The following is a 27,226-nucleotide window of genomic DNA, read 5'->3' as shown; positions in this document are numbered from 1 at the left end:
GTTATTATATATTATTAATATATGATACTGATTTTGTTATAAGACTATTTTGAAAATTAATTCAAATTTGTCTTCACGAAAATGCGTATACATCTAAAATGATTTTCTCTTTGTTACATATATATACGATATTATAATTTATAACATTTAAAATAATTGAATTTTATAGTAGGTACAGTTAAATAATAACTGTGAAATACAGAGTGGAAAATGTATTGTTATATAACAATAAACAAATTACCTGCTATAATATAATCTAGTACAATGTTAATTTTCTTTTGAAGAACCCAGATTAATGGAATTATTGGAATTAGATTTATGCAGCTTTATCATCGATATTTGATTACAAATAATAGTATCAAATACTGTAAATTATGTACAGTATTTGCTAGTATTTAATGTATTGTCAATAGTGTTATGTATAATATTATGTACTATTCAACCATTTATATATCACAATATAATATATAATATATCTTTGGTATGAACCATGGCTAAATAGACAGGCATGTCAGCAAGATAATACGGCGCATAAGCTATGACGTATTGTGGAGTAAATCATGGTATAAAAAATTAATTCATGGCATAAAATATAATAAAACGTAATCTCAAATTTGAATTATTCGTAATTCGTATCAGGCCATGATTCGTATATTGCAAACGCAAAGTATAATATTTTTTTTACTGGCAAATGCCGAATTATAATTTTAAACTTTTCAAAACTTACCTATTTATACTCAATTATTGATGTTTAACTAATTTTTTCATTCACATTACTATTTTATATTTAATTAACTTTTAATTAATTTGTTAATAGACTCGTTAATTTTTTTTCATTGGGTATTGTGTGTCATTGGATAGGTACATTAAACATGTGTAATACCTACTTTACATTTATATTATTTATAAAATATATTAACCTTTTAAAAATTGTTTTTATTTTTATTTTTTAAATTACCATAGAACTGTCCTAATATTATATGTAATATGTACATTTTATTCATTTTAATATTTACCTATGTGTTATTTTATAAATTTTTTAAATTTCTTTTGTTTACTTAATGTATTATTTCTAGTAAAACTTATTCTACGGTTCATTTCTCGGATACGTATATATGTTCTTGTGCGAATAGCACAAGAAAGAACTTCATCAGGAATAATATTTTGTGGAATTTGACTCTTCACTAATATCATTAAAAGTTTAATGATACCTTGTTCTTTGGACAATGATTCATTACCGTGAAATTGTATGAATATGGATCCTAATATTTTCATCACATTAGCAAAATCATTGGATGGCCGAGTTAAATAACCTGTAGAAATATATAGGTATTAATTAACAACATAGGTAGGAAAGTGTATAGTGTGCCTATTATATTATGTGTTGCAAATTTACCTTTTGAAACACAATTTATCCAATCATCTTTTTCAGAATTAAAATCCACACTTGCCAAAAATGGAAATTTAGCTTTAAATTTATGAGCAATCGAACCAGCTATGTACTCTATATTCTCTACTTCATACTCATCATTCGGAACATAAGTATTTTGAACAGTTTCCTATTATGATAATGTTATTAATTACTATAAAACTTATGTTAATTTAATTGTATAGATACACACATTTAAGTCAAACGAATCAATTAAACTTGAACTGAATTGACGATTTTCAGTTGAAAAATTGTCTTGTACTGCAGAATTGGAAATATTGAAGAGTTCAACTGTACTAAAAACGTCTTCAGTTATATTTTGACAAGAGGATAAATCCGATATATTCAATAAGCATTCTTCTGTTAACTGTTCTTCAGTATTTCGGTTTTGGGAAAAAACAACAGCAGAATATTTTCCCAATAAATACCACCTTAGTCTGTAAATATTATAGATAATAACTATAACTATTTATGCCAGATTTTAGATTAATAAATAAAAATGACTATAAACAATTAACCTATACTTGAAGTCTAAAGGTGTTGGATGGTCATTAGCTCCACCCATCCCACGCAAGAAACTAAATAGATTTTCTAATACATCTTGGTTTAGTCTACGAGTCAGTATATAAGTTAAACCAAAATTTTCTTTCATATCTTGATATAAATTCCTCAATGACTGGTTTGTCAACAAAATGCCCTTTTGAAACTCCATCAAACTTCTTTTACCATGAACACGCATCTCTTTAATAAAATGATCCATTTTATCTAATGTCTCATTTTGTTTTTTTATATCTTCCCCATATGCTGTTGTATTATTTCCATACAAGTTGATGGAATTTAAAAGATCAAACCAGTCATTTACCAAAAGAAAAACATCAGCGACCTATAATATCAGATACAACAATGACTATAAGTAAAGTTAATACATTTTTATTTATTACTTCTTTCCAATTTGGAGTTTGAATTTTATTTTTATTTCCATAGTGTACAATAGCCATTGAAACACTTTTTGAAAACAACTGAACAGCAGGACGAACTTTCTGGCGCTGTGGTCCTGCTACATCTAAATGTGCTGAAGTTAATTTGTAAGAAAATTTCATATCATTACCACTAGATAGTTTCAACACCTCTTCTACTGTTTGTTTGCCAATAAATATACCTATAGATACATTGGTAAAATTTAAATCAGTATCATGGGTGACAACTGTTAGGCCATGAGACTGACTATGATCAGTGTTCAGTAGACCATTTAATTTGGTAAGATTATTATTGTATAACTATTATTTATTGAAATTAAACTATTATACCTTAATTGACAATGAAACCGTGATCTATAAAATTATTTCTAATTAGTTTCACTAAATGGGGAACATCAGCAAAGATGTGAATTTTCTGTCCAGTTTTGGAATGAATGAAAAATTGATTTTCGTGTGAGACACCCAAAGTCTTCCAAAGAGCAACATTTGTACTTCCCATGTCACTAATCATGGCAACTACATTATATCCACTATCGTACAGTATTGAAATAACATTGTGAAGCACTTCTTCTTTCATTGGGCTGTCATATGAATAGTAAACTGGTTGTTTCCAATTTGATACCAAACCTCTGACAATCATAACTTGAACAGTTTTATGTGGCCCTAACACTTGTTCCATTTTTTTGTCAAAGCAAATTTCGTGACTAATATACAATTCATCAAATGACAATACACATAATTTCTCCTTTGCACTTAATTGTTCACCTTCAATATTATAATTATAATTAATGTATAATATGATCCAAGGTATAAACCAACACTCAACAGTGGATGTTAACTAATTGGTTTTTGTTTATTTACTTTTACATTTCATAATGTTGACTACATCGTTAAGAATACCAGGTTCAATGGATAAGTTCCCTGCCCATGTTCTGAGAGTTGAAAGACCTATAGTGAACATTATTTATTTGAAGAAACTACTTGTAAGCATAAATTATAAATTATATTACTATATGATTACGTCTGACCTATACTTAATAGTTATTAATATAATTATTTTCAGACCTGGTAATGGATACTTTAGTTTATCTATCAAGTAACGATATGCACTTGGTGAAATACTTCTCAGTGTAATAGCTGCAGTGATGTCTTCTACTTCCCATTTTTGTATTCGAACATAAGGCCGTAAAAAATGATTTATTTGAGTTTTTGTAAATATATGACCAAACATATCGCATACTTTATTTTCAAAATATTCAGTTTTCAAATATTTATTTTCCTTTTCAACGTTTAAAAGTTTGTTTTTTATTTAATTTAATTCTATTTGTAATCTATCAAAAACATATTCAAAAATTAACATTGTATTACGATCAAACCGTTAGTTCGATTATGTATACATGTATATATTTAAATACTTGTTAACAAGTTCCAATAAATGTTGTTCTCTATTTTTTGGCAAAATATGTGAATCCTCTGTAGTAAATAAGCTTCTAGACACTTCTTTTGTACTACATTCAGGATAAGAATCACATTTCTAATAAATAAATATTTATTTATTTTAAGTCATAAAACTAATAAGTTAAAACTATTTCATTCTTATAATATATTATTGTTTTATAATATCTTAATAATTGTTAAAACTTGCCTCAAAACTGGAATTGTTTAAAATAACTACCCGTTGAGTTGGAATAGCATCACTCTTTAATTTTCTTTTACACTTGGGTGAATAGTTCAACATTAATTCAATTAATGGTTTTTCGAAATCACTTTTTACAAAGTGTAATGAACAAATACGGGCTTTTAAAAAAAGGGAATATAAATTAATAAACTGGCGAATAACGTTCATATTTATATAATACGTTACTGTGCTTATAGTGTATACTAATACAATGTAATTATATCGTACCATTGTTTATGTTTTGTTTTTTCCCAGCTGGTTGCTGACAAAACTCTATCCATTTCTTTTGTAAATCAGGGGACGTCGGAAACCTGTGGTACCTAATGTTAACATTAGTTGTTTTTTATGGCTGTTACAGCCAGACACAGCACAATAATAAGGCATTTTAATTAAAAATGATAGTCACTATTACTAAGGAGTAAGGACAAAAAAACGGATGGATAAATGAAATAATCATAAGATAATTACAGTATGAATTGTTATCATATAAATAAGTTTTATTTTTAGATTATTTACAAATTTGAATAATCTGCATAAGAAATTTAAGACATGTATTAATCAAAATCAAACATAAAATAAAGTATTAAACTATAGTAATATACAAAGGTCAAAGATCCTGGTAGAGTGAAAATATAAATTTTTTATGAAATTATTTTTAATTAGGTGTATTTACTATATAATATAGTCTATATTTATATAATATATTTTTTATATATTGGAATCTTCCACTCGGGAGTCACAATATGTGAAATATTATTGTATTTTTTTTTTATAAATAATATTATGGCTAAGTAAAGTTAATAAAATTAATTTTGCAATGTTGAATGTGTAATCATGGCTTATTTGAAAACGGCGGGAATGTGACGTCATCTGGAGAAAACTGCGTATTGATAGTGTATTTTGGTTATCTTGCTGACATGCCTGTCTATTTAGCCATGGTATGAACCACGTATGAACAGAATATTATTATCACTTATCAGCATTATAATTTATAATATTGTGTTCGCACTAGTGTTGCCAGTCGTACGATATATATCGTATTTGTACGATAATTTTAGGTCAAATACGATGTACGATAGCAACTTCAGTATCGTACGTAAAAATACGATAATTTTTATATTCTTAAAATAAAAATAAATCCCAGACTTTATATTTTCATATTTGTCTATGGTTACAAGTACCATACATGACATCATAAACACTATTGCTATTCGCCATTGGTACTTAATATAAATAAATATATATGTAAATATTAAATACCTACATAGTTGGTTTATTTTATATCATTAAAACGCGTGTCGTGTAATGTGGACTCGTGTGTGTGTGTTTGACGTACTCGTAATAAATATTAATTTGTGTTTAATTATTTTATTGTTTTAAGAACATTTGAAATTTTGAACATGGATAGATTTCTTTTGGCAAGTATTTACTGTTTATTGTATAGTTATTTTAATATAAATAAGATTCGACCAAATTATAAATTATTAATGCTGATCAGTGTATTCTCATATTTTGTTAAGAAATCAAATGCTAAAACGAATATCGAAAGTTCAGATGATGACCAAACTTTGGAAATTCAGCAAGTATGAAAACTATTTTCAACATTTAGAATATTTATTTTTTCATTGAAACTTTTTAATTTTTTAGATTTTAAATAATTCAACTCCAATTTCTGACGAGGAAGAAGAAAATGCTAGATGTACAACTCCGAAGTATAAAAGATCGATTCGTGGTGAACTTAAAAGAGCAGAAAAATGAAAGCATCGAAAACAAAAATTTAAAAAAAGTTGGGAAACTAAACCAGAATTTAAAAATTGGTTAAGACCTAATAGTGATGAATATAAAGCTTATTGTTCGAAATGCAATGTTATTATGATATCCGAACTAACAGTTATAAAAAATCATAGCCAGGGAAAAAAACATAAACAAAATATTAGAGATACTAGAAATACTATTAAAGAATCATTTTTATGAAATGAATCTACATTATTAGATTACAATGTAAAATCGGCTGAAATTAAATTGTGCGCATTTTTGGTAGAGCATAATATTGCTTTTAATGCCACGGAACATCTCGACAGTCTACTTAAAAGTATTTTTCCCGAATCACAAATATGTCAAAACATTAAACTTAAGCGAACTAAAGCTACTGCTGTTGTTACTAATGTTATTTCACCATTTACCAAAAATAGTTTAATAGACACTTTAAAAAATACAAAATTCTCTATGATGATAGATGAGTCTACAGATATTTCCTGTTCGTCTACCATGTGTATAATTGTGAGGTATTACTGTCCTAATCAAAATGAAATTGTTAGTCGTTTTTTGGGACTTCGTTCAATTACACGACAAAACCAACTTTGAAGATAAAGGAGCAACTGCACAAAATTTATTTGATACATGTATTAAAACATTTATTCAACATACCATACCACTTGGAAATATAATTGGATTTGGTTCGGATGGTTGTAATACTATGTTCGGAGCTCATTACTCTGTGTCACAAAAAATTAAATTAAATTTTCCCGGTGTATATTTAATGAAATGTGTATGTCATAGTTTACATCTTGCATGTAGTGAAGCCTGCAAAAAGTTACCTACAATATGTGAAGACTTGGTTCGTCAAATCTATAACTTTTTCAGTCATAGCTCAAAACGGCAAAGCCAATTATATCAATTTCAGCCATTTCTTGACTTACAAGACCATAAAATATTGCATCCTTCAGCTACAAGATGGTTATCATTATTATCCGTAGTTATAAGAATCATAGAACAATGGGATGCTCTTAGATTATTCTTTAATGAAAAATGGTTGAGTGAAAAATTAGCATCAACTAGAATTATTTGTGAGCAACTTAATGACCCATTTACAAATGCTTTTTATCTATTCATGGAGTGGGTTTTGCCTAAATTCACATTACTAAATAAATATTTTCAATCTGAAAAAGTCATATCGGATAAATTACATGAAAAAATAATGGCTGCTTATAAAGATTTGCTACTATGTTTCATGCAAAGCTCTTACATTATGCACACACCTCCAGAAGAAATAAATATAACTGATAGAAAATATTATCTTCAATCTAAGGATATATATTTAGGTAAGAAATATAAATTACACATTAAACTTAAACTTATTGATCATTTTTATTTTATAAAGGTGTTAAAGTGATTAATTTCATCAGTAAACCGGAGATTACCAAAAGACCAGATCTGTTATCCGATTTTTATGAGCGATGTTCAAATTTCCTTGTAGAAGGTTGTATTCAAATAAAAAAAAGGTATGATTTTTCGGATAAAATTCTACCTCACCTTTACATCTTCAGTCCTACAAATTCATTGGCATATGCCACTCATGAAAAAGTACCATCACTTGTAAAACTAATATCTAACTTGCCAAGGATTATTGATCCAAATTTAGAAGACCAAATTCAAGTTTTAGATGACCAATGGCGACTATTGGTAACTTATGATTTTCCTAAATATATCACTGAAGTTGAAGAAACAGACCATTTTTGGTCTTCATTATTATTATTTAAAGATGACAGCGATACTACTATATTTAGCGACTTGGCTCAATTTGCACTTTCTATTCTCTCTTTACCTCACTCAAACGCTGATTGTGAGCGCATATTTAGCAAAATAAATAGAACTAAGACCAAAGGTAGAAATAAGCTCGTTCAAAAAACTGTTTATAGTATACTTATGGCAAGTGAAGGTATTCAGTATGGACAATTCGGTACAAAAATCAATAAAAATACCTGTGTTACATTTAAACCGTCAAAACAAATGTTAAAATTAATGAATACAGATAATTTATATACCAAATAAAATTTGAATGAAGATTTCATTGATACGAGTACTTTGTTTCAGTCATAAATAATAATATGTGTTATTTTAATTTTATGTTATTTTTTTCTTTATAAATTAATTCTGTTGTATTGTCATTAATTAATATTTTAATGAACAGTTGTTTGTTATTGAAAACATTATATTATTTAATATCATGTTATTTTTTATTTTATATACTAACATAATTTAACTCAAGTGTACCTTTGTTAATTTTAAAATTATATTCTTTCCTAAAAAGTTAATTCTGTTGTATTATCTATAATTAATATTTTAATGAACAGTTATTTATTATTAAAAATATGTTATTTTGATGATTTGTGTTTTTCTGTAGGTATAAAAATTAAATCAAGAATAATAACTTAAAATGATTAAATTTAAGATTTCAAGGTGAAAGAATTTAATTGTTGTAAAAAATTAGAGTAATAATAACATAGTGCCTAAAAGCTTTAGTAGAGTAGTAATACTAGTAATACCGACTTACCTAAACAGTAGTAGTTTGAACATGTCAGTGAAGATCGCTGAATCGGGCCTATAATATTCACCCCTTTTCCTTAATCTTTTTTGTAAGAGCTGTTTTTTCAACAAAATAAATCAAGCTATATCTATATAATATGGCTATATTCAGTAGTTACTGTCATATTACTAAGTGTTAATTTTACATGTTTTATTCTTGAATACCTATTCCTTGGTATAAGATAACCTACAAGTACCAATTATAGTTTCTAAATTGTACTTTCAATTTAATATTCTAGAATAAATTAGTAAGTACTCTTTTTTATCTGATAAATACTGATGTATTTACTCTGTATTTACTAAAGGCACCTATATAATATTATATGAAGTTGAACACCAAGTGTAGATATAGATACCTTCTCTATTATTATATATTGTCTACCTACTTAATATATTAATATAATAATATTAGTATAATAGTGATTATATTCTTATTATATCCAAAATAAGATCAATTTAATGCAGGTACTGAATACATTTGGTAGGTAAGTAGGCATATTTTAATGTACCACATTATTAAAAAAAAATGTAAGTAGGTACCTATTAGTTGAATTAAATTTATTAACATTTTTATATAATAAAATAAAAACCAATTGTGTTGCTAGTACACACACTTCCTGATGTATGAAAATGAATTTAGATATCTCTTGAATTAAGCGACATTCTTTTTTATTTAGGAACAAATTGTAAAGTATTATAATAAATAATTAATAGCTAGAGTTGTCTATTAAATTATTAACCATGACAAGCACCAGAACTAAGCAACGGAGAATAATGGAAGAACTAGATTCATACAACTTTCAGCAATTACATGAATCTCCTGTTAGAGTAAATAACACTGTCAATGGAAAATTATTAGAAGTAGATAGTTTGCCTTTAAATAATTATGATCTTAAGCCCCAACAGATAAGATCTAAGATCAGTCAAAACAAAAACAAAAACTACTGCAGAAATAAAATAATTTAACCTATTTTTAGTTTAGGTATAATTAATTAAAATTATTTTAATTTTTAAATTAGATTATATAATACAAAAGTTTACTAAATGTACCTATAACAGTTTTAAATATTCTAAAAATTGCATTTACCAAATAACAATGTATCTATTCTATATTGCATACCTATATTATGTATGTAAAAGTGGAATACATGGGTATTTATGATTAACAGTTAAACAATATTATATAAACTCATCATATTAGGCATAGTTTAATTTATAGTAATATTATCTATGCATGTATATTAATTAGAATGTCTATATCTTGTATGTAATTTATATAGTAGGGCTCAGATTTAAATGTTAAATAGATATTTTTCCTGTGATTTGATAAATTTGTTTCACACGATTTTCAATTAAATGTGTCGTATTTTACAAATATATTAATTACATGTTTTTATGTTCTTTACAATAATTCTGTTTTTCTAATATTTTGTCAATTTTTGCGATTACAGACCAATATACTTACTATTATATAGATAGTTAAAATTAATTTTTATTACTGATGTGGTTCATGGTTTAGTCTACGTTTGTTTCATCGTGAGTCTCAACTCATATTAAACTACCTAATATATTTATTTTTTTAATTTTCGAAGACACCTACTGAAATCTACCAGTTTCTAATAGAATTTTTCAATGTAAGTACATTTACCCATAACTCATCAGCCAACAACTTTGATAAATAAATTGTATTACTAAACAATATATTTTGAGTTTTTATCACATATTTGTGTACATTTTTTGGTTGAATAAATACATATCTTAGTAGTATACTAGACAATTACTAGTATATGTACATTAAAATCTAAGCCTTACTCATTACCTACCTATCTAATATTTTGAACTAAATTATTCTAAAAACAGGTAAAATTAAAAATTGTTTGTGCTATACCTAATATTTGGGTAGGCATTTAAGAAATAATATTATTTTTCGTTTCTTTTAATAGGCTGTAGATGAATGTCCAGCATTGTCATTAGATTTTACACCTAATTCTCCTTTAAATTCAAACAATATATCAAGCTTAATTGAAACACTAAAACATGAATTGACAAGTTGGGCAATTAACTTCAACATCCCGCGTAATGCTTTAAACGAATTATTGATATTAATAAAAAAAAGTACCCGGTTTAACTGAACTTCCTAAGGATTCGCGTAGTGTATTAAAAACTAGAAAGATAAATGAAACTTCTAACCTAACTATGGTTGATCCTGGTGTATACTATCATTTTGGTTTAAGTTTGGCTATTAGAAGACATTTTAATTTAACACCAATAAATAATATAGAATTGGTAAAAATAGTTGTTGGCATTGATGGTCTGCCTATTTCAAAAAGCAGCTCAAGTCAATTTTGGCCAATTCTGGGCTATACACGTCCTTTAAATAAATAATGTCTTTCCTATTGGGATTTATTGGAGCCATGAAAAACCAAAATGCTCAAATGATTATCTTGAACAATTTGTTTTAGAAGTTAGAGAATTGCTGTTAAATGGAATTAATATAAATTCAACTATAATTAAAGTTCAAATAGATGTTTTTTGTCTTGAAGCTCCTGCTAAATCTTTTGTATTAAAAATAAAAGGTCATACAGGATTTGACTCTTGTACACGTTGTACAGAAGAAGGAGAATACCTCCAAAACCGAACTTGTTTTCCATTAACATCTGCCAGTTTAATCAAACAAACACACAATGATTACATTACAAGAAAACAAGATGAGCATCATGTTGGCAGGTCCATTTCAAATTTGTGTAATCTACCAAATATTAATATTGTTACACATTTTGCATTGGATTACATGCATTTGACGTGTCTGGGGGTTATGAAGAAGTTGATTGGTTTATGGATCAATAAGGGACCCTTAAGTGTATGAATGCCAAGTTTGGTTTGTAAAGAATTATCTGCATTTCTGTTATCATTAAAACCATTCATACCTTGTGAGTTTGCACGAAAACCCAGGGGTTTAAATGAACTATGCAGATACAAAGCTACTGAGCTACGACAGTTATTAATTTATACCGGTCAAATATGTTTTAAAAACTATTTAAGTGAAGACTGCTATAAACATTTTATGACGTTAAGCATTGCTATGAGAATACTATTGAGTAATGACTTCACTAACTACGAAGACTATTCTCAGGAACTCCTAAATTATTTTGTTGTCAACTTTGAATTGCTATATGGTAAGCACTTTCCCATAATGTCCATGCTCTAACACATATAGTTGATGACTTTAAGCATTTTGGCCCTCTTGACAATATAAGCGCTTTCCCGTTCGTAAATTATATGAAGACGTTAAAGAAAATGGTTAGAAAACATGAGTTGCCACTTCAGCAAGTAATTAAACGCCACCATGAAAAAATAGATTGTAATATAGATGATAATAATAAAAACAAAACTTATGTTTCCATATGTAAAAATCAACATTCAGAAGGACCACTAGGTATTAGAAGACTTAACAGGATCTCAGTACAAAACTTTATACTTGGACAATTTTACAATAAAAACCAATAATATTGCAGACTGTTATGTGTTGTGTGAAAACAAAAATATTTATCAAGTAAAAAACATAGTAAATGTTAATGACATGGACAAAATAGTCATATTGGGCAACGTTTTTTTATCTAAAAAACCTTTTTATGAAACACCTATTAATTCAAGTATTTTTAATATTTATGAAGTTGATAATTTTAGATGAATTAACATTAATTAATTTAGATGAAATTAAAAGAAAAATTATGCTTTTAAAATTGAATGATCAAAAAATATCTGTGCCTATACTACATTCACATAATTGTTAATTGTAAATAAAGTATTTAATGATTGTATATAATATGTAAATTAATAAAAAATTATTTATTTGTAAATATTAAATAATAATATAAAAGATATTTATGTAAGTTATTATTCTATAGATTTTATAAATTATAAACTCATTTAAAATTATGTATCATATTCTATAAACATTACATTTATAGGTTTTGCAAAATGTGGATAGTAGTGAGTTTTGATGATGATAACACAGTGGAGTGTGTACCAAATTTTTGGTATAAAAATAATGTATGTGCTTGGCCAAACAGAACTGTAAAAAACCACACAAAAATGATTGAACGTCGTTATAATCCAAATAATCTGGAATTTGATTTCTTCAAAGCAAGAATATTATCAAAAAATATTGGTTAGTACAATAAATTATTCTGCAATTATTATTACTATTTATTAAAAAAAATTATTATTTAGATACTTTGTCTGAAGCCAGAAGAAAGGCTAAACTTGCTGAAGAAACATCCGAACTATCCTCTGCTAATGATGATAAGGAATCCAGAAAAATCAGACATAAAAAACTGAATTCAAGCAGTGAGGAAATCTCATGTAATGAAATCCATGAAAAAAACAATAGATTAAGTCAGAAAAAAAATTTTAGAAGTTTTTCAATTCTTGATAATCCCCCTCTAATGTTAACATTGACGAAGGTATGATTTAATCTTTGATTATTTATGATTTCAAATAATATATTATATCCAGGGTGATTTGTAAAGGAAGCTTTCTCGACCCTTTTTTCTTAAATAATTGTTAGTAAAATCTATACTTTAAGACCATATTTTCAAATTCTTGAAGTTTTTTCGTAGGTACCACAGTATTTTAGGGTATTTTTTTTTTACTATAAATTGTTGAGTAGATAATTTTTGAAGATATTGACCTATATTAAACTAAATTTGGACAAGCAAAGCGAGTTATTTAACTTTGATTTCTATACATAAAAGATCCATGATAATTGATTTGAGTGATATGGAACTATGACTATGAATAATTACATACACTTTTCTCTGACCATTGTTGTATATATAATCATTGTTTGTTTGAATAATTCTTTATATTGCATAGGTTCACCAAAAACCCCAAAAAAGAATTTAGTGAGTGGTTTGACTTCATCAACAGAAAATTTGAACGTAAGTCAAAAGGAAGTACTTTCAAAAAATTCTAATGATAGACAATTTTGCTTAAACTCTATGGCAAATACATCAAGTATGATGTTATTTACTGAAATACAAGACTCATTTTATATTCCCTATTTTAAATAATTTTTCATTTAAATTATAGGTTCATCTAAAATATCTGAGAATTGTTATTAATTTAAAGACCGGATTTTTGTGCAGCTAAAATCTAAAAAATGTGCAATTAAAATGTTAAAATGTGCAAAAACGTGCAAAAACAAAATTTTCATTATTCTTCAAATTTTAATTTTAATAAGTAATAAGTTATTACTAATAACTAATAACTGATTCTACATATGAATACATGCTGATTACAATATTTTATTAAAATTTATAATCATGTACACTTCCAAGTTTTTTTCTTTAAAATTATGTCTTCTGTCACTTAATATATGTTTTAACTGCGAAAACACACGTTCTACGTCGACACTTGTTATCGGGCATTGTTTGTAGCAGCTTATAATAGCAGGATCTTCTTTTAAATCTACATCATTTCCATTTATTGAATTGTTGTACAGTTTTAAAATATTGTATCCAGGATTTTTATCAAATACTGATTTAAATTTTTCATATAATATTTGTCCCTTTTCATTTTCAATTGTCTTAAGTCCATCTCTTACTCTTTCAACAACATTTATTTGATAATTTAAAGTTGAATTTTATTTTTCCAGTTTTGTAATTGAATTTGGTAACAAATGTGATCGAATAAATGTTAAATCAGATATAATTGATGTAGTACTCAAAATGAATTTTACTTTTTGGACAGATTGTGCGTCATCTTCTATATTAGATACCAATTCTTTAAATTTACTGAAATTTTCAGAGTAAAACAAAGCAGCTTCTAACCATGTTCCCCACCTTGTTATTACAGGTTCTGGAGGAAGGCGACAGTCCATAAAATTTTTATAAGCAGTAATACGATGAGGTGCTTTTAAAAACATTTTTTTTTCCATTATTTACCAGTTTATTTACACCCGGGAAAATGTCTCTAACTGTTTCGGCCACACGGTTTAAGCCATGGGCAACACAAGTTATATGAATCATATTAGAATAAAATATTTTTAATGCTCCTCCAGTTTTTATCATATATGGCGCCGCATCGCTAATAAACAGCAGAATTTTGTCTTGAAATATAATAATAATAATAATAATAATAATAACGTGTCTCCAAAAAATTCCATTAAACTATTAATCACAAATCGAGAAACCGTTTCATAATTGGTTTTTTTCAATTCTTTGCAAGAAATCAGGAATGAAGTAGGCATTATTTCTGGATGAAGTATCCCAACAATTAAACTACAAATATACAGCCCTCTAGAATCAGTCGTTTCGTCTACCATAATGTAAATGAAATCGTTTAGTTAATTTTTCCCGTATTTTTGTAAGAGTAGATTCAAAACATATTTTTAAGTAATTTTTTCGTAACGTACTTTCATTTGGAATATTCTGATTAACATATTTTTGTAAAAAATTTTTAAATGGGGTCGACTGAAGTTTATTGAAAGGAATATTTGTGGCTACCAAGGCATAACACATGTCTGTTAAAAATTCATTTCGACTAGCCATGGCTGAGGTGGTTTCAGGTATTAACATTTGTACCGGATTACGCTTATTTTTTTTAGCAGCAGTCATTTGTTGATGCACATCTAATAACAACAAAAACAATATAAAAATTTTTTAATAATTATTGATTACAGCAGAAAATTAGTGTTACCGTAGGTACGTACTTGAATCAGTGGCGAGGCGAGCTATTTTAACACAAGGAGCAAAGATTCTAGTCTAGGTATAGCCACCCATCCAATATTTTATCAAATACACAAAAAATCAGATAATCTTGTTGCTTATTTATATTATAGTAGGACATAGGTAGGTACATCATTACTTCTAGTATATGCATGTATGATCAATTGTAATACCCACCAACCCAAAATTTGGAGGAGCGGACGCTCCTCTAGACCACATTCACCACGCCACTGACTTGAATTACAGTGTGCATCAACTTGTGATTTACGTTCACAACCAATAGCCTTATTGCACGACGTGCAAAATATAATTTTGCCTTCTGTTTTCAATTCTGGATATTTTTCGATCCAACACTTTATTTTAGAATAATGGCTACTACTAATTTTCGGCATTTTAAATTAAATAATATCAAGTAATAATTAACTACAAAATTGTATAAAACACGAGTTGACTACGACGGCTGCGGATACACTGTACCTAGTACTGTACATATTGTGTATACCTACTGTATAGTGTATATGTAATCGATAATCTATCGACTATCGTAGTACCTTAGTCATTATCTTAATTACTTCGTATTATATCGTTATATATATATATGTTACGGTTAAAGTACGAATACCGGTTAAACTTAGAATTTACCGGTAAATCCTAGGTTTCGCCGACTACTGTTGGTAAAACCTAGGATATACAACATATCGTTTGGTCAAACCCCGAATGATTTTTGTAGTTCGGACTTTTACAAACGAGATTAGGATAAACAATCAGTGTTAGTAAAAGTCCAAACATGTTTGCCAAAGTTATTAATTATTATTATTATTTAAGTATATTATAGGTAGGTACTATATCAATGACTAATATATTAGTTAGTATATTATTTTATTATTATTATTATTATTATTATTAAGTACTAATGCAAAAATTGACAAATTAAATTTATTAAGTACATTTATTGCTAGTATATTATTTGTATTATAATTTAATTATTTATTTGTGCAGGCTTGACTGCTGTGACATCTCGAGTTGCATAATACATTTTTAATAAACAAACATTTTTACCAAAGTTATTTTATTTTTATTATATATTATGACAACTAAACTGCGATCGGATTTTATCTTGACTATCATAATTATTATTATTTAAGTATGCATTTTGGGAATTTTCATTTCAATTTTCATATACATTATGATAGGTACTGGAAGACCTTGACACGTGTACCTACTCATACAATCAAATCACTATCAATAGAATCACAATACAATCAATAAATTAGCCAAAAAGGTACTCTAGGTATATATGATAAAAGTTGTTCCTACTTTATACTGTGTTGCACATACAATATAATTTAGTTTATGATATGGAACAGGTTTGATAATAGATTGATTATCGATTAAATAGGCATATTGAAAATAATATTGTGTGCAGTATTCGTTTTACAATTGTCGCGAAAAGTATACGATTTTCAATATGTCACTTAAAATACGGTTTTATGAACTTTTAAATGGTGTTGTTGAAGCAAAAAATAATAAAAACACTCTATACATAACTAATGAAAAGTATAATGTATTATTGAACGAAGTTAAAGAATCAAAATAGCTCGCCACAGTCAGTCTCAAGGTTCTGTGGAGCGTGCCAATCAGGATATAGAAAGTATGATTGCGACGTGGATGGAGACAAATAAAACGACGAAATGGTCAGAGTCCTTAAGATTCGTACAAGCTATGAAGAACGGAGCTTTTCATTCTGGTACGTATTATACTAAAATTGGTATTTGACAAGATAAAACTAATAAGTTTTAGCTTATGATAGTTTTACAATGATGTGTTTTTTTTTTTTTTTGTGAAAACCGTTTTCGACAAAATCGAATTTTTTATTTTGCTACAACTCAAAAAATAATCAATGTAAATACTTGAAATTTTCGCCAAATGTTTATATTAGCGTTTTCTATACACAGTTAAATTTTCAAAGTATCTTGAGCTATTTATAGACAATTTAATTTTTAATTTTTTTTAGTATTTTTTTTTAAAATAACGATAAAATCTAATAGAAAAATTTAATACAAGGTTTTTATAAAAAAAAATCCGAAATCGTTAGTCACAATTTTTTTTTATAAGTGCTTAAAGTTCGAAATTTGAATGTAAATGCCGATCCAAAAATTTATTATGCAACTCGAGATGTCACAGCAGTCAAGCCTGCACAAATAAATAATTAAATTATAATACAAATAATATACTAGCAATAAATGTACTTAATAAATTTAATTTGTCAATTTTTGCATTAGTACTTAATAATAATAATAATAAAATAATATACTAACTAATATATTAGTCATTGATATAGTAGCTACCTATAATATACTTAAATAATAATAATAATTAATAACTTTGGCAAACATGTTTGGACTTTTACTAACACTGATTGTTTATCCTAAGATTTACCAAATCTCGTTTGTAAAAGTCCGAACTACAAAAATCATTCGGGGTTTGACCAAACGATGTTGTATATCCTAGGTTTTACCGAAATCAATTGGTAAATGTCCGAATTTCGGACATTTACCAACAGTAGTCGGCGAAACCTAGGATTTACCGGTAAATTCTAGGTTTAACCGGTATTCGTACTTTAACCGTAACATATATATATATAATTATATTGTTAGATATAAAAGTCCAATACTTTGTATAACAATATAATATAGCAACGATAAAAATAATACAAAAATACAAAAATATTTGTACAAAAGTACATTTTTATAAAAAAAACCCGAAACGTGCAATTTTGTGCAACATAAAACTTTCTTTAAATTAATCTACATCTCTTGATTTGGATTTGTAGCTTGTTTCTATTGAATTTAGAACACGCTATAAAAAGATGCAATTGCACGGGAATCCGGTCTTTAGTTATTATGATAGCACTTCTGAATCTTGGTTGAGTTCACCATTAGAAAATCGAAATACAAGTCAAACGAATATACATACAAAAAATTCTAATGAACAATTGGGCTTTATAGAAAATACTCCAGGTACAATGTTATTTACTGAATTACAATAAAACATTTATATTTTATAATGCATATCTTAATGAAACTTTTAATTTCTATCATAGATTCTTCTAAAAAGTCCGGCAAAGTTACAAATTTAGTATCTTGTTTGAGTTCACCATCAGTAAATTGGAATGTTACTCAGGATACTAGTGATTTTTTGGTGAAATCAAAGAGATGTAAGAAACGTATAGATTTCAATTCAATAGTGAACACTCATCCAAGTATATTTAAATTTAAATATATGAATATTGGTAATTTTATTTACTGTTAGTATACCTAATAAAATTTTACATCTACATTTTAGATTCTTTTGAGGTATCTAATGAAAAAAAAGTTAAAAACACATCTGATGGTAAATATTAATATTATTCTTTACATATGTATTATATTATAGTTTTTAAATCTTAATTGCATTACATTTATTTAGAAAAAATAGATTTACTTCTTCGAGCTGTTACTAATTTAAAATATAAAATGAGAGAACATGGTATTAAAATTGAAAGACTGGAACAAACCATAATGAATAACTGCTTAAACAAGAAGATAGTTGAATATAATGATAATACCACGGATGATATATTTGATTTTCCAATAAAAACATTGAATGAATTAAGTATATTTGAAGACAAATTATTGGATAGTACTTTTCGACTTCAAATGGTAAGTATATTATCATAATTATTTTAATATATATCTTGTAAAAGTATAAGTTTATTGAAGAGTGAATGGGGTGGGGGAAGGGGGAGAATATATTGTATATTTCTTGCTATGTTACAGTGATGAGATGTAAAGATCTTTAACGATAAAATACTTTCATTGTTTTTTTTAAATAAAATTTATTGATTTTTTTATTCAGTTTTATTATTTTTTAAATTATTAGTTTTACAGCTTTATAACTAAAGCGAATTACATTTCATTAAACATTTGTTGTATTTAAATTATCACTTTACATTGTTTAATATAATTTTATGGGAGTAGGTTTCAATACCCTTAGAGCTGACTAAAATATTCATTAAAAAAACAACCAAGTTAATGATATATTTTATTGAACTAAATATTAATATTCATGAACCATTTTCAGATAAATTATCTATCCAGATTGGAACGTCCAAAGGTCGCTGATATGACTAGACAAATAATGGCCAAAGTTTTTCATAATAATATACTCTCTGTGCATTCTTATGTTGGACAAAAGAAAAATGTGTTTTCTGTGTTTAATTTTTGTTCATTAATATTTGGTAGACTATTTTAAAATAATTCTTATTCTCTAGAAGTTATACAATTAAAAAAATTAATATTTCATATATTTCTATAATAAGAAGCATACCAAAATGTAGAAATTGTACTGATCTTGAAATTGTTGGCCCATTAAAAATGTTCATGGCTAATGCGAAATTCCGTGAAGAAAAAAAGCAGCAAAAACACGAATCCATCTCTAATGCATAACTATATAAATACTACTGTTGTTATTAAGCTATAGAATTAAAAACATATAAGACTATGTAAGTTAAAGTATATATTTGTCAAGGAAGACATGAAGTAAAACAATTTCATTTTTAATTTAAGTTATAAAAAAATAAACAGACAATAAAAATTTTAATTTAAATTTAAAAGAAATTTACAGTTAAAGTATACATGATTTTATAACTAAACTGATAAGTATTTTTTAATTCTAATTAAGTTAAAAGTATAGTTAACTATTGATATCTATGGTATACTTAAATAAAAATTGATTTATGAAAATAAATACTTTACTTTTGTTATTTGTATCATTTATTTTAATCTTTTGAATTTATTCTCTTTATTAAGTTCTTAATTGCTTTAAATGCGTAGACAGTGCGACTGAATCTTAATTAAACTTAATGTTTCCCGATCTTGTTTATTAAAATATAAAGATATTATATAATATAACGACTTATTTAAAATTCTTATATAATATACTTGTATGATTATTATTTTATTGAATTATTTATTATAATAAAGACATGTTTCCTTATTTTTATATTGTTTGGGTTAAATTCTTTGATTCATATTAACCTTTTAAAGACTTAATTTATTTGATTGGTTGGATTTTTTATTCCATTACCTATTCATTTCAGATGAATAATTTTATTTTATTTTTAAGAGTATAATACTATTATAATATGTGTTATATGTAACCAAAGTATAATGTTTTAGTCATCTCAATTCCTAATATAATAGATCAAAACATCAAACTCTTAATCCAAAATCAATATTATATCAATACATATTATATGCTGTATGGATTTATTATATTATAATATTTCTAAATAATAGCATTGAGTATAGCTAGTATATTCAATGATAATAGGTATAAACCTTTTATAAAATAATTCCGAATTAATTATTTATTTTGTAAAAGTATATATATAATTTGTTAAATACGATAAAAATAAAATGAAATTTGTTAGATTAAATGTATTTTATATACCTATATAGCATATTATTATAATAAAGGAAAATATTTTAAAACTAATTTAGAATATATTTTTAAAATATAATTAAAAAATATAGTTTTAACAAAAGAATTCATAAAACGTCATTAAAACATTTTAATGTTGTATAATTATATTTTCTGAAAAATATTTTAACTATAAATTATAAATTACGAGTGAAAATATTTTAAAAATAGTTAAGAATATATTTTCAAAATGTCTTTGAAATATTTTGAAGATGTATTTAAGACGACAAAAAATCTTTTCAAAATATCATTAAGACATTTTGTTCCGATATAATTATATTTTTAAAATTTTATATATTTTCTGTAAAATATTTTAAAAAGAATTTAAAAATATAAAATTTCTGTGTGGGGTAATTCGTATTATACTTATGTAATAATTCAAGGACTTATACTTCAATGATAAGTTCAATTTCACTACATAGTATTATATCAATGGCATGATTTAATCTCATAACTTTTTAAGGATTAACGCACAAACGCCATATAGTGGCAGTGGGCACGTATCCAAATAATTTCCCCGTGGAATGGACCAGTCACCAGCGGAAGGGTGGACAAATTATGTTATTATTAAGTCTCACGCTCTTACCACACTAAATAAATACTCTTTCTAAATATTTTAATTTATGTAAAACAATGATTTTAATTTGATAAATACATATTTTATTAATTTGTTCCAGTATCGACTTACATCACACATTATTCAATTTATAGTATATTATTATAAAAAGTGGAAACTAAGTATTAACGAATGTAATAATTAACATTTATTGATAGCTAAAGCTAATTTGGTATGAGACACCAAAATACGACCTAAAAACTTGAAAACACTAAAAGCATCAACATTTTAAGCACTTATAAAGTTATAACTAGTATAAGTATAGGTACCTACTGGGGAATGTTATCAGACACAATAATATTAATATTATACTGTTATAAAGCTTCCTCCTGATGTTTGGAGTACTGACTAAGTAATAATATATTCAATAATTTGAAAAAATAAACCGTACATACTTTTCATATAAATTTACAAAAATCATCAAATGCGAAGACCTTGTTTTTTTAAAACGTTTTCAAATGTTTTCGATAAAAGTCCAATATCTTTAAGCAACCCTAAATTTATTTTATCTGGATTCTTAAAATTTTTTAAACAAGATCGACTAATAAACCGTTCCATAATTTGTGTATGGATACAGTCAATCGAAGTATAGTAAGTTATGATTTTAAAATTTTTTATTAGATTTATGATAATTGTATCGTTCCCCTAGCAAATGCTTATTGTTCTCTACGCTGCACAGGTAATAGTTCAAATTCAAATTTACTTTTGTTAGTAAATTCATTTAATTTTTCAATCATGTTATCAAATGCCTGCATAGAATGTAATTCAGAAATTGAATTAAAAATATTTCTATCATAGTTAAAGCGTGCAATAAATCAGAATCAGAACTCATTAAAAGTTGGGAGATGATTTTTAAAATACTAAATGTACAAATGATTTACAGTAAAATATTTTAAAAGCCCTCCAGCATTCACAGCAATATGCCTGTGATTTTACCTTAGTTTTCGCCTTCCATTTTTTTTTTTTTTTTGATATGGTTTAATGTTTCCAAAATAGAATCGAAAGTTACCAATATGGCAATATCGTACGTAAAGCATAATAATGTGACATTAACTTAGTGATTGTTACTCTTTTAACTCGATTTTTTGGAAATTTTTTTGATTTTCTTCAAACAATGTTACTCTTTTTACTAGAAGATAAAAAAATCAATGAAGACAAGCAGATACGCATTTCCTGATCAACGGAAAGAAGCTTCTCCCGTTTTTTGTTTTTTATGTTTGTTAGTGCCGAAAAGCCTAACTTGCCGAAGTTGTTGTGGATTTCAAGTGCGTGAGTGTGCCGTGAAAACTTGTGATGTATAATAGTGTGTCGTGAACCAAAAAAGGTTGAGGATCACTGGCTAAAACTAACACTGTGGCCCGTTGGTGGCCGAACCTAACCTCGTTCGAACCAATACATCACCTGCTGCTCAAGTCGTAAAGTATCACTTTTCCCCAACCCCCCCCCCCCCTTTTTCATTTTGATTATGTATCACCATCGCTTCTTTTTTTTTCTAACACTCCGATTTTCTTGAGAACAGCCCGGTAACCGTCATGCGGAGCTGTGGGTCGTTTACTTTATATCATTGGCGGATATCCGGGGGGGGCTTGGGTGGGCTTTGCCCCCCCTGATAGCCGCAAAGCCCCCTCTAAAATGTTTGCCATATTATAAAAATATTGTACAGTTCAGTAAAAAATATTAAGAAACATTTTTTTAAATATATATTGTACATTTCAGTTAAAAATGTTGAGACAATTTTCATTATATTATATACCTATACAAGGTGACACCTGTTAGATCACTCTGTATATAAATAATTTAGAACACATACATAGCACTGTTGAATGATGATATGATTTCCGTTAAATTGTTATTAACTATTTGCAACAGTTTATTGAGGTACCGTGGTCCGTGACACCGTGTTCTTATCTTTTGTGTAAAAATAAATATGAGGGAAATCCAAAACTGTCGTCTTTTGTGTCAATTATGTTGGCGAGTGGCCTGTTTCCGTAGCTGCCTGTAACTGTGTGAGAGGTAGCAATGTTTTGTTTGTCAATTGTAAATAGTACGTCGTGTTGTCGTGTTGAATAACGTAACTTGTCGGTTGTTATTTCAAACAACTGTTTGCAGTGTACGCCGTACGGCATATTAGTATTTAGTTTGTTAATTGTTATTATTAGGCTATTGCCTTTTTTAGTATTTACTTTAAACTAAAAAATATGTTTAGTATTTTTAACATACAAAAAAAGTGCTGCCCGTCGAGGCTGTCGAGCTCGTCGAGCTCGTCGAGCCCGTCGAGGCAGAAACGTCTAGCTCTGCGTCTTGCTCCATTGATGTGGTCAGTACTATAAATACCAGACAGACTATCGATGATTTAGGACACCTAAATTCAGGTCCTATTCAGCCAAAAATGAAGGTAACTAAAATTTTAAAATAAAATAAATAAATTTTTGTTATTAATAGGGTGCCAGGGTGGTCACCACCTATGGCCACCTTAAGAATATTTTTTCTATTGATATTAGTTATAATTGTAAATGCAGAAAAAATAAATATCTTAATAATGTTTTTCTTATTAAATAAAATAGTTTCCTTTGAGCAAGTTTGGAGTGCAAAACCGGAGCTTCAGTGAATCATACTATAACAAATTTGAATGGGTTGAATATAGTGTTTCTGAAGATGCCATATTTTGTTATGCATGCCGAATTTTTGGGACAGGCTCAGTAGAACCTTCATTTACATCAATAGGATTCAGAAATTGGAAAAAAGTAAGTATTTTATAAAATATTATTTAGTCATATTATTATGCAAATTTTAATAATATACTTAATTTCATAGTTGAGCGGATCCAGAGGAAAAAAGATAAAAAGTTAACAAAGCTAGAAGCACATAATGGGACTGAAGCTCATTTAACATCTATGGCCCGATGGATTGCATATAGTTCTGGTAAATCACATAGTAGTGTTCATACACAATTGATGTCAAATCATAAATTGGTGGTTGAATCTAACAGAAAATATGTTAAAATGCTAATAGACATAGTTATACATATAGCTTCTCAAGGATTAGCATATAGAGGTCATGATGAGAGCAAGACATCATTAAATCGAGGTATATCTATAATATTTATTATGTGCATTTAAAAAAATATAATTTTAACGTTTGACATAAGACATTTTGCTTTATAGTAGATACACCAAAACAATTTTATCAGTAAATATAAAAAATAAGGTTTAGACTTATCCCCCTTACCCAAGTCCCTAATGTTTAAAAAAATTTTTTAGGGAATTTCATAGAAACTTGTATTTTATTTTCAAAACATATACCTGAATTTGCTGAAAAATTTAAAAGTTCTATTAACTATACTAGTCATTCAATACAAGAACAACTTATTAGTCTGTGTGCTGATAGTGTAAGAGACACAATTATACAAGAAATAGGAGATGTTGTGTTTGGTGTAATGTGTGATGAAGCACGGTTGGTACTTAACCTAATATTTATTAATAACTTAAAATTATAATAAACAATAAAAATTGTGTTGTAAATGTGTTCTATAAATATTTTTTCAGTTGTTATAAGGAAGAACAAATGGCTTTATGTGTTAGGTACACAAAAGATTTAAATATCCATGAGAGATTTTTAGGATATATAGATTGTTCTGTTAAACAAGATGCCCAAGCTCTAAGTCAACATATTTTTGATTATTTCAAAGCTTGTAATTTAAGTGATAAAGCACAAATTATTGGTCAGTCATATGATGGAGCTTCCGTTATGGCTGGAAAATTTAACGGCGTTCAAGCCAAAATTCAAAACAAATATCCTTACGCAGTATATAGCCATTGTATGGCACACCGTGTTAATCTAGTTGTTGTTGACATGTGTAAATTTGTAAAAGTAAGTGTAATAAGAGTATGAACTAATGTGTAAATTTTAATTTGTGTTTAACTTTTTTATTTAAGGATACAAGATGTTTATTTAATACGTTAGAAAGTATCTATGATTTTTCTTATCCGACAAAAAATCAACAGCTCATTGATATGCAAAAAAAATTAGGGTTAAAAATTAAAACAATTGGAAGAATAAGTGATACAAGGTGGAATTGCAGATACAAAAATTGTGATGCTGCCTTAGACTGTTACCAAGCAATTATTCATGTATTACAAGAAGAAATTGAAAATGACAATGACAAAGATGTAAATGAAGCTTTAGGTAATATTTATAAATTGTAACACACATTTCATTTTAATGTATTTAAAAATCCTAATAGAACTTTTACTTCAACAGGAATACTTACTAATTTACAAAAAGGTTCTTTTATTGTAAATTTGTTTGTTATACGCGAAATACTTAGCATCATTAATGTCATGAGTAACATGATGCAAGACAAAAATGCCACCTTGGGAAAAGCAGTAAAGATAATCAATAGTGTTATAACAAGTTTTGAAACTTCTCGTACTCCAGATTATTTTACTGATCTTTGGCAGTCGATACAAAAATTTGCAGATGAAAATAATGTTACAATTGAAATTCCATACCAAGCACGAGGTAAGAGGAAAAGAAATGAGCCAATTCATCTTAACAATTTCATACTAACTACATCAACAAGCGCAGCAGCTGAACCAATCGAGTCAATTGAGTCTGTGCATGACTTTTATAGATCCAATATCTATTATAAAATATTAGACTCAATAATTGTAAATTTAAAAAAAAGATTTTCTCCAGATAGTTTAACATTGGCTGTTTCTGTGGATAAATTCATGCAACTTCAATATGAAGGAAGCTTAATATTTATTGATCATTATAAGGTACTATTTATATTATATTTAATACTTATTTATATTAAACACATTAATATTTATATTTATATTAGCTATATATATTTTGAAATAAATGTAAACAATGTATAAAGTACCATAAATGCAAAAATAATATTTTATTATTTTATATTTTAGGATTTATTGGATATTAACAAATTAAACATTAAATCTGAAATGACTGTTGCCAGAAATTTTATAAATAAAATCAACAATGATTTGACTATTGACGATTTGAAAACATCAATAAAAAAAGACATTTTTCCAAATGTCTATAAAATGCTTCAAGTAGCACTTACTTTACCTGTCAGCTCTTCAACTTGCGAGCGGTCTTTTTCGGCTATGCGAAGAATAAAGACGTGGGTGAGAACTTTTATGTATCAAGAACGATTTACAAATCTTTCTATTCTACATATAGAGAAAGATGTAACAAAAAATATGGATACTGAATGTATTTTAAATGAATTTTCTAAATCCTCAAGGATGATGGTTTTAAAATAAAACATTTAAGACAAATATTTTATAGTACCTATTTATTTTCTACAGTACCTAAACTATGTTATTATTTGTTATGTAAGATTATAGTATTAAATTTTAAATATGAAAAAAATAATTAGACAGTCATTTCATTCAAAATATTTCGTTCAGTTGTTCAGTATAATTATTTCAATGTTAAATTAAAATTTTGTTTAAAATTATTAACGAGGGGGTGTGGGGGCGTAGTCTCCACCCCCGCGGCTTTGGTTCATAAAAAAAAATTGTAGCCCCCCCACATTTTTCGATGGATATCCGCCAATGGAAGACGTCTTATATGACGTATAGCCCGTATAGGAATGTCATACCGACATATTATGACTATTATGACGATATTAACTGTTCGGTAACCGCTAACCGGAGCCGTAGCGTTATTATTCACCAAACAAGTTCACATGCTTTATCCCTTTTTGTTTCCTTTATCTTGTAATTGCCATGTGCCAAAATATTATTTATCTTATCATTGCCATGTGTCAAAAAAATTATTACTCTTGTATTGTGCACCTGCCATGTGCCATTTTAGATTATTATATTATTGTTATTATACACTACTCCGCCCCGTATAAAATATAATCGCCTGATT

The 27,226-nt window shown here is 27.1% G+C and overlaps 1 protein-coding gene and 3 pseudogenes across 1 annotated transcript; all 4 read left to right on the top strand.

Moving 5' to 3' along the window:
- Positions 1 to 9,190: 9,190 nt before the first annotated feature.
- LOC149061182 (uncharacterized) lies at positions 9,191 to 12,243 on the top strand (annotated as a pseudogene).
- Positions 12,244 to 12,430: 187 nt separating this feature from the next.
- LOC149061181 (uncharacterized) lies at positions 12,431 to 19,797 on the top strand (annotated as a pseudogene).
- Positions 19,798 to 23,517: 3,720 nt separating this feature from the next.
- LOC149061179 (zinc finger MYM-type protein 1-like) lies at positions 23,518 to 26,610 on the top strand (annotated as a pseudogene).
- On the top strand, positions 24,214 to 25,618 carry LOC149061180 (zinc finger MYM-type protein 1-like). The gene is made up of 5 exons (XM_089215437.1): positions 24,214 to 24,406; positions 24,580 to 24,772; positions 24,865 to 25,189; positions 25,255 to 25,504; positions 25,563 to 25,618. The coding sequence occupies exons 1-5, from the start codon at positions 24,214 to 24,216 to the stop codon at positions 25,616 to 25,618; spliced, it is 1,017 nt and encodes a 338-aa protein (XP_089071563.1).
- Positions 26,611 to 27,226: the final 616 nt, after the last annotated feature.

Source organism: Diuraphis noxia, unplaced genomic scaffold, assembly GCF_037042655.1.
Source record: "Diuraphis noxia isolate RWA-SAM2 unplaced genomic scaffold, SU_Dnox_SAM2 contig0001, whole genome shotgun sequence".
NCBI lineage: Eukaryota > Metazoa > Arthropoda > Insecta > Hemiptera > Aphididae > Diuraphis > Diuraphis noxia.
The sequence above is the reverse complement of the archived record's forward strand: the minus strand, read 5'-3'. Positions and strand labels throughout refer to the sequence as shown.